At 40.1% G+C, this 9,645-nt stretch overlaps 1 protein-coding gene across 2 annotated transcripts; it reads left to right on the top strand.

The window, feature by feature from the left end:
- The first annotated feature begins 237 nt into the window (after positions 1-237).
- On the top strand, positions 238-8,185 carry msmo1 (methylsterol monooxygenase 1). 2 transcript variants are annotated; one of them, XM_034188943.1, is made up of 6 exons: positions 238-310; positions 2,337-2,620; positions 2,714-2,862; positions 3,731-3,857; positions 3,957-4,111; positions 7,906-8,185. In XM_034188943.1, exons 2-6 carry the CDS (start codon positions 2,366-2,368, stop codon positions 8,093-8,095), a joined length of 876 nt encoding a protein of 291 aa, XP_034044834.1. In that variant the 5' UTR covers positions 238-310; positions 2,337-2,365; the 3' UTR covers positions 8,096-8,185. The 2 variants fall into 2 exon arrangements, with proteins under 2 accessions (XP_034044834.1, XP_034044835.1); XM_034188944.1 differs by having other exon boundaries at positions 261-310; positions 2,349-2,620.
- Positions 8,186-9,645: the final 1,460 nt, after the last annotated feature.

Genomic DNA, 9,645 nt, shown 5'->3' with positions numbered 1-9,645 from the left:
TTCGTACAACACCTGGAACTTCGTTTAGTGGGAGTGCGGACTCTATTAGTCCAACCCAAACTCAAACTCTTTGGTGTCGCCCCATCTATTCAGGCTGTAGCGCCGCTACGGCTAGGTCGCTTTTGATTGGTCATTAGTGTTGAAACCCTCAGTCTCACTATCGTCGCTCCATACTTCGGACCAATCACAGTGTTCGCTCGGTGAACTCGACGGCCGCCTCCTCTGTTCTTGACCAATCAGATTGTGGGACATGGGTACACTTTCCTGGGCACGCTCTGTCGCCCAGGTAGTCCGGAGCAACCGCAGAAAGGTGAGAATTTGCTATTTGTCTGCAGTGAAAGTTGTCTTTTTAAAACGCAAAGTTGTTATTATAGCTGCACTGAGTTTGGGCTAATGCATGACATTAAATACAATGCTAGCAAGAGTGCTAAAAGAACCAAGCAGGACAAAAAAATTCAAATTCAATTTTCCTGCTTTTATACTGACTGGCAATGTTCTTGAAGTATATAGCAAGACTAAATACCTTGGACATTTTATAAATGATGGATTAAAAGATGATAACGATATATACAGACAATGCTGTAAATTATATGCCCAGGCAAACACCATTGGACGCAAGTTCAGCTTCTGTTCACCACAGGTGAAGTAGCCCTGTTTAAGGCGTACTGTACACCGCGTTACTGTGCCCATTTATGGTCAAACTACAAGAAATCTAGCATTCACAGGCTGCGAGTTGTGTTACAATGATGCTATGCGCATCCTTTTGAAAATACCCAGAGGGGGCAGTGCCATCCAGATGTTTGTCACTGCAGGAGTGAGCACATTTCATGCACTCATAAGACATTTAATGTTTAAATTTATGAATAGACTGGAGGAATCTGGGAATAGTATTATTTTGGCTCTTGTAAATCTCATCCTGAGCTGCTCTCGCTATACATCTAGCCTGAGGGAGCACTGGCTGAAATGTTTGCACATAACCTGATTTTTACTTTATTTTTTTATTGATTTATACGGTATATTTTTGTATTGTACGTGTTTTGTGCTATCTATGGACCTGAGTCTGAAATAAAGTTTTCAATTCAATTCAATTCACTTATTAGAGAGATTTACACACACTTGGAGCGGTTAAAATGTTGAGGGACAACCACAGTTCTGTTCTTTTACAGATGTCATGTTATTTGTTCCTACAGATACAAGAAGCTTTAAAAAGAATTTGGATGATTCAGAGCTGCATTTTCCCCGCATATTTATTTAAAAATGCACCTTTTGTCCAAAGTGCTAATATTAAAGTCGTGAGTATAAAGTTCTCAAAACAGAAGGCGATATACAAAACAAGAGAAATAAAGGAGAAAATAATAAAAACCTGCTATTTATCTAATTGTATTAACTGTGTGTATAATGTCTTAAAAGAACAGATTTCTTTCAGATGGTCTCCTGGCGTTTATGAGACAAATGGGGTTCAATTATTCAGCTTTTACGTTTATTATGATATTGAGTGGCATATAACAGGCTATTTATTTTATTTGGGTTGTGATTAAAAAAACAATTTATTTTTACTTGAATGACAATGTTTGACATTTCATATTTTATTTTCAGCTGTCCTGTTGATGAAAAAAGAATCAATAAATCTGTCAAAATTCTTGCGTGTCTAAAACCTTTACACACACATGTCTCTCTCACACACACATGCACAGTGATAGAGAGACAGAGTCAGGTCCGTAAGTATTTTTTTCAACAGTGACACTGTGTGTGTAGCCTAATTTTGCCTCTGTACGTGATCACAGTGGCATGCAAAGAATAGTGGAAACCAATAAGACAAACTTGGCAACACTGAAAGACTTGCATGCTTATGTGGCTGAACTATGTAATTTACAGTGACATGAATTAAATTGACTGCATTTACATAGCGCTTTTCCATCTGGATCAGAAGCTCAAAACATTTTACAATGATGCCTCACATTCACACACCAATGTTAGGGCGCTGCTGGGCAAGGCGCTCACTACACACCGGGAGCAACTACGGGATTAAGGACCTTGCCCAAGGGCCCTTAGTAATTTTCCAGTCAGGCTGGGGTTTGAACTGACGATCCTTTGGTCTCAAGCCCAATGCTTAGTGAAATATCACATTTGATAAGCTGGAGTCAAACATTATTTGTAGCTTTTTCTTAGTAATTAAATGGCTTCAACCATCCATAAATGATCAAAGTTATGGACATTTTACTTTATCAGTCTGAAGGTATAATTAATTTATTAATATTTGAAAATTCACCCTTGATTATTTTCTAATTTTTGAAACCTTTATCATATTTAATACTGCGTCACATGTTGTTTTGCAGTCAAATCTGCAGTGATTTTGTTGTACATCATGGAGGTGAATGACACTGTAGACATCTTGAGCTCCGCCTACCTTGCTGTAGAATATGTGGATGCAATGTTGCCAGAAAACCCATTTCAGCCATCAATAAAACACGCCTGGAACTACATGCTGGACAACTACACAAAGTTCCAAATCGCCACATGGGGGTCCCTCATTGTCCACGAGTTTGTTTATTTCCTCTTTTGCCTGCCTGGATTCCTTTTCCAGTTCATACCCTTTATGCAGAAGTACAAGATCCAAAAGGTATGTGTCCTGAAATGATTTTGGCTCTTATATTAGAGGCGGAATTGTCTAAATAAGGCTGTGAGTGTGTTTGTGTGTGTGCACATTGTGCAGGACAAACCAGAGACGTGGGAGAAGCAGTGGAGATGTTTCAAAATGTTGCTCTTCAACCATTTCTGCATCCAGCTGCCTTTGATTTGTGGGACATACTACTTCACTGAATACTACAACATTCCCTATGACTGGGACTCCATGCCACGCTGGTCAGTGGAACAGCACCCTGGTGCCAGCGCCAATTAAAAAAAAATTCCCTCATTGGAGGCACAATTGTTTAATAGTTGGACAGCAGAAATTGTACTACACTATAGGTCTGACTACTGAGGCTAGAGAGTGAATCTCAGTTTTAAATAACTCATTGACCACAAATTTTTATGTGATCCAATTCATTCTTCACTATATCACAATAACAACTGAGCCTGGCGAGTGGATCTTGGTCTTAAATTACTCTGACCCCAAAGGTTTTATTTGAGCCAGTTAAATATTTTGTCTAAAATGACCATAAACCCCTGTTCTGACCTTTGACCCAGATAAAATTACCCCTTCCTTTATGTCCATAACAGGTCTGCAAAAATTGTCAGAACTGGAAAACTTTACATTTGAATAACAGTGTTTCAATTTGTGATGAGGACATTTTTTTTTTTAATTAATTAATTAATAAATTTGTTTTGGGGATCCTTTTCAAGACTTCATCCAGTTGAAAAATCTGTTTTTGGGACCACTGGCAGTAACAGCAAACCATTTGAATTTTTTAGATGTTCTAAAAATTAATAGAATGAAATTAAAATAAATCACATCCTGAACATTAAAAAGCAGCAAACAAAAACCCAGTTGACCCTTGATGGATGTATGAATTTTCAAGTCTTACTTTAGTGATCATTGTGTAATAATGTTATGTGTTTTTTACTTTTTCCAAATAATTAAATTAGTTTGTTATTTTTTATTTTTTGGTTGACTTTCTTGCCTTAAAACAACTCTTTTGGAATAAATGATCTAATAATGTCTTGCATCTTTCACTTGGATCCAGTTGGATAAGTCTTTGTGCTTTCCTAAATTCCTCCTCCTCCTCTTCAGGCCGTACCTCCTGGCTCAGTGCTTAGGTTGTGCTGTTGTTGAAGACACCTGGCACTACTTTCTCCACCGTCTGCTACACCACCGCAGGATCTACAGATATATCCATAAGGTTCACCACGAATTCACTGTGCGTAACGTGCACATGGAATCAACTCTGCAGTTAATCTCTTTACATTAAATCTGGTTAAAATTTGAGCTACAAATCACTCCCTCTGCTGCCTCTCAGGCTCCGTTTGGGATGCAAGCAGAATACGCCCACCCCGCTGAGACCATCATCCTGGGCGCTGGCTTCTTCATCGCTATTCTGATCTTCTGTAACCATGTTTTCTTCCTGTGGGCCTGGGTGTCCTTCCGTCTGCTAGAGACCGTTGATGTCCACAGGTAGAACATGCAGAACACTTACACATACTTTCTGTGAATTGTTTTGTCCATCACAACCCTCAGCTTTGCTCTTTGCAGGTGTAGCCTGTGAGCTAATATCTCATAAATGGCTTTGCTTGTTTTTACCTCTGATAAGAAGATTACACCTTTTGGAATGTTGGAGGGACTAATCAAAAACTGTTGAATCAATTATGATGAAATGTCATTGCTGCCAACACAATTCCTGGGCTGTTGGCCGAATTGAGACATTCTCTGCAATTGAATAAATTTCTGTTAAGCACGTTAAGCTCTAGTGTATGTTCTGTTTTGAAACTTTATTTCAGATTTTGAATCATCATTTTCTATAAAATATAGCATTTGATTGTACTGTAATTGTGTGCTTGTAATTTACACTGCATCAATATTTTTTTGTTGGTCATTAATTTATGGCCTTTCAAAGCAAACAATTTGTGCACCTCTGCTCTTGACATATGTGCGGTTTGAAGTTACACTTAGCTTGTAATGTCCTTGTTGATTATCTGGCTTCTTTAATTTCCAAAGTGTAGATCTGGTGCCGACCAAGGTCACTGCTGCTTGTATAAAAAGTACAAATTCCAGCCCAGTCTCACGTTTTGTTTTTTTTCCCCGTGCTCCCATCACAAAATGATTCAAATTTTTGTGACGGGGTTTTTTCATGATTCGCATTTATGTTTGACTTTGCCAGTAGATGTCCTCGGAGAGCAGCATACTGTATTTAGTTAGCAACTTTGTAGGCTGAAAAAGAAAGAATTGTTGCTGTATACAATATTTGAAATGAACACAAAAGTCATAATGCAAATAGTACACTGATAATTTTGCATGATGATGTCAGAACCACACTGCCAGTTTTAAACTTTTAACCCCATTGTTCAAAGTCTCCATTTGTGTGTTCATTTGATTTGAACGCACAAATCAAATATATTGCTTTGATTGACTTAAAACTTTTACACAAACTATGGTGTGAATGTGCCTCAATTCGTCACATTCCATATTCACATTCTGCATTGTTTAGTACACTTTTCTCCCAAACTTTCTGGTTCAGTGCTACCATTAAGAATGGCACCAGGTGTAAAATCTGTGACAAATTAACATGCAGATGCATAGCAAATCCCCAAACAATATGGGAACAGCTAATACAAGTATACATATACGATATATATATATAAATTAGCACTGTACAAATCCTTTAGGTGCATTTAATGCATCATAAAAGCCCTAAAAATGATGAAAACCTGATAAATATTCATAAATAAATGAAATGTGTGATGAATTTCAACTTTAATGATAATCAGTATGAAAATTTGATTCTATTTACGTGTACAATTGGCAAGATTGAGCTTTTTCTTTTGTTCAGAGATTGTCTGGTTACGAGGGACTGATTAATGGTGATATCAGTGTCCATTGTTCAGTGTCGGTACATAATATCCCCAATTTCTCCAAAAATATTAGTCCTATCAACTTTCTGTTTTTGCGCCATTCATCCTTGACCCAAATTACATAAGCATGCCAAATGGCAAATGTCACCGCTCCCACTTCTCTGTGATCAGCCTTACGCACACAGAGGCCACTTTGCTATTAATATGTAGATATTCACTTTTGTTGGACCAGATTTTGTGTTGGCATGCCTACAAAAAAGGGGTTGTCAGGGAAAGGCATCAAATGCTACTTTTATGATAACTCTGGGATGCCTAAAACGTTTGCACAGTACTCTTTCTGTGTGTGTGTGTGTGTGTGTGTGTGTGTGTGTGTGTGTGTGTGTGTGTGTGTGTATATATATATATATATATATATATATACACACACACAAACAACCCCAATTCCAATGAAGTTAGGGCATTGTGTAAAATATAAATAAAAACAGAATACAGTGATTTGTAAATCCTCTTCAACCTATATTCAATTGAATACACCACAAACACAAGATATTTAATGTTCAAACTGATAAACTTTATTGTTTTTGTGCAAATATTTGCTCATTTTGAAATGGATGCCTGCAGCACGTTTCAAAAAAGCTGGGACATTGGTATGTTTACCACTGTGTTACATCACCTTTCCTTCTAACAACACTCAATAAGCGTTTTGGAACTGAGGACACTAAGTGTTGAAGCTTTGTAGATGGAATTCTTTCCCATTCTTGCTTGTGCATCAAGCAAGAATGGGAAAGTTGTTCAACAGTCCGGGGTCTCTGTTGTCGTATTTTGCGCTTCATAATGCGCTGCACATTTTCAGTGGGTGACAGGTCTGGACTGCAGGCAGGTCAGTCTAGTGCCCGCACTCTTTTACTATGAAGCCACACTGTTGTAACACGTGCAGATCGTGGCTTCGCATTGTCTTGCTGGTCTTTTTCCTCTTTTGTCCAGATGACATGACGTCCATGATTTCCAAAAACAATTTGAAACGTGAACTCATCAGACCACAGCACACTTTTCCACTTCGTGTCTGTCCATTTCAAATGAGCTCGGGCCCAAAGAAGGCAGCGGCGTTTCTGGATGTTGTTGATGTTTGGCTTTCGCTTTACACGGTAGAGTTTTAACTTGCACTTGTTGTTGTGAAAGTGTAGTGACACGGACCCACAACAGGGGGCGCAAATGAACGGACAATAGATGAGCCAAAAAGTAACAATTTAATGTGAAGGTGCACAACGAATACACAGACAATCTCAGAATCTGATAACAGTCAATCCACAAAGGTGACGTGTGTGCAGGCTCGAGGATAGAAGACGTCTGTCCTGAGAAGAGCCGGAACCACACGATTTCTGCCGCCACCGAACCTGGTGAATACTGGAGCCACCAAGTCCCGAATTCCCAGGTGATCACCGTCCCCGACTGTCAGATCTGGTACTGCTGGCGAAGAACAAAGACAGTCAAGTGTGGGTGTGTGTACACCCCGTAACAACAACGGTGGGAATGCCACCTCCACCTCTAACACACACTCGTGCAGCGTCTGTTTAACCACTTATCTGACGGACGTAGGACGAAACAGTCGCGACCCACGCCGGTCCTCTGGTTGACAGCTGCAAAACAATAGCTCTTGGAATCAATTAATTCAGGCAGAGAAAGTTACCTCCATAGAAGTACGATATCTCGGCAACGAGGTGGAGATGACGTCTGGTCTTTATGGAGTGAGATGCTGTAGAGTAGATGGGTGACAGCTGTCAAGAGATAATGAGTGACAGCTGTCACCCCCGGCTGTGTCCGTGGCGGCAGCACCCTCTCGTGCCTGAAGCCCGCACTTCAGGCAGGGCGCCCTCTGGTGGTGGGCCAGCAGTACCTCCTCTTCTGGCGGCCCACACAACACTTGTAGATGTAGTGACGAACTGTGTTAACTGACAATGGTTTTCTGAAGTGTTCCTCCACCCACGCGGTAAGATCTTTTACACAATGATGTCAGTTTTTAATGCAGTGCCGCCTGAGGGATCAAAGGTCACGGGCATTCAATGTTGGTTTTCGGCCTTGCCGCTTACGTGTAGAAAGTTCTCCAGATTCCCTGAATCTTCTGATTATATTATGGACTGTCGATGATGAAGTTTATCAGTTTGAACATTAAATATCTTGTCTTTGTATTCAATTGAAAATAGGTTGAAGAGGATTTGCAAATCATTGTATTCTGCTTTTATTTACATTTTACACAATGTCCCAACTTCATTCTGGTTGTGTGTGTGTGTGTGTGTGTGCGTGTGTGTGTATGTATGTATATATATATATATAACACACAGATGGGAAACAGGCAGATTTACCTTTTTTTTTTGTTTGCTTTTTTCCCTCTTTCTTTATCAGCGGTTACGACATACCCCTGAACCCACTCCACCTGATCCCATTCTACGCTGGCTCCCGCTTTCATGACTTCCACCACCTGAACTTTGTTGGGAACTATGCTTCCACCTTCACCTGGTGGGACAAGCTGCTGCAAACGGACAGTCAGTACAAGAAATTCATGATAACACAGGAAGTGAAGAAGGAGCAGTGAAACATACGTGTCATACCAGTGCACAACAAGCACTTAAACTCACCCAATGTTTTACTTCACGCTACACCAAAGTAATGCTACAATGTCTGGAATTTAGAGGTATTTAATTCCAGAAATGGAATATGGCACTCCTAACCAAATGTTTTTGTGTGTATAAATTACCCACAAAAATGAAATAATGTATTTGGAAGATGAGAAAGAACCTTTCATACCTACATGGGAGTGGGCCCCCTCATGGAAGCCACCATGTTGTAGCACCTTGTTGATACAGTAGCCCAAAAGAGACATACGTACACCATCTTTTGCACTTAGCAACATGGCTGGAAGACTGAAGAAACAAAGAAATGGAATCACCGTTTGCTCCCCTGTAGACTGTTTACTGGTTACAGGTTAACAGGTTTGGGAACCTCTGTTTTTGTGGAAGTCATACATATTCCATATCACAACAGAAGGCAAGAGGAGCATTAATCCTTGTCGCCAAAGAAGCATAAACATGAAGGGAAACAAAATCATGGTGAAGGCATGTGCCCTCTCTACCCTCACCACTAGATGATACTAAATCATACATACTGTAGCTTTAAAGGAGAACTTTGAAAGTGACTCTGCTTTGGATTGCATGTTGACATCTGTGCCTTTTTGCTGAAGCAGTTTTGACGTCCGTAGCTACTGTTTGAATAAAAACCACAAACTTCCTCTTTTCAGTGTTGCTCTTCTTGATTGAGCCCTCAAAATTTTTCACCATGACTTTGTTGTGAAATGTTGTATCTCAGCGTTGACAGCGAAATGAGTCAGGATGACTGACTGACAGTGTAGATAAGTATGAATCTACACTCAGCAAACAAGTCTTGCATATTTGAGGCGCCTTATAATTGTATTTTTATCAAAAAGCATTGGCTCCTGTTGCAAGCTCAGGTTCTGTTCAGCTTGTTTTCTTACAAATGAAATGCTTTTTAAGAAACCTTAAAAACATTTCATTTGTTTGTCAGTTGCAGTTCTGTTAAGAGTCATGGGGGCGCTGGAGGCTATCCCAGTAGATATTGGATGAGAGATAGAGTACACCCTGGACAGGCTGCCAGTCGATCACAGGACTGACACACAGACAGACAAACTCATTCACCAAACCTGCATGTCTTTATTTATTTATTCTGATGGCGTCACAACAGGATCCGAAACGATGTGAGCAGATACGAGGGAACCTCAAGATAGATCTGGCATGGTATGCCTGCTGGTATGACCTGCACATGCCACGTAATGTCCACCCCCACCGGAGTGTAAAGTATGTGGTACGCTTCAGCACAATAATAATTCTGAATTATTATCATGTACAGTGAATGTGAATAGCGGCTATGAAACCAAAAGCTCCTTACGCTAATGCACACACGCCGCCACAAATCTGAACAGGCTGTTATATCCACAACAGACCTTACATTTGTCCATTACTTCCCATGGGCGACGTAGATAATGTGAACTATTGTCTCCATCATAACACAGGCAGCTGCGCCTCTCTGTGGTGCGCAGTTACGTGTCATTGCGCACGTCAGGCTCAGAGC

This window comes from Thalassophryne amazonica, chromosome 15 (assembly GCF_902500255.1).
Source record: "Thalassophryne amazonica chromosome 15, fThaAma1.1, whole genome shotgun sequence".
Lineage (NCBI taxonomy): Eukaryota > Metazoa > Chordata > Actinopteri > Batrachoidiformes > Batrachoididae > Thalassophryne > Thalassophryne amazonica.
Note: the sequence above shows the minus strand (reverse complement) of the source record. Positions and strands in the feature narration are given on the sequence as shown.

Coding starts and splice junctions, on each gene's coding strand:
- msmo1 (XM_034188943.1), top strand. CDS start 2,366: ATGGAGGTGAATGACACTGTAGACATCTTGAGCTCCGCCTACCTTGCT. Junction 2,621..2,713: donor AGAAGTACAAGATCCAAAAG/GTATGTGTCCTG, acceptor CACATTGTGCAG/GACAAACCAGAGACGTGGGA. Junction 3,858..3,956: donor AGGTTCACCACGAATTCACT/GTGCGTAACGTG, acceptor GCTGCCTCTCAG/GCTCCGTTTGGGATGCAAGC.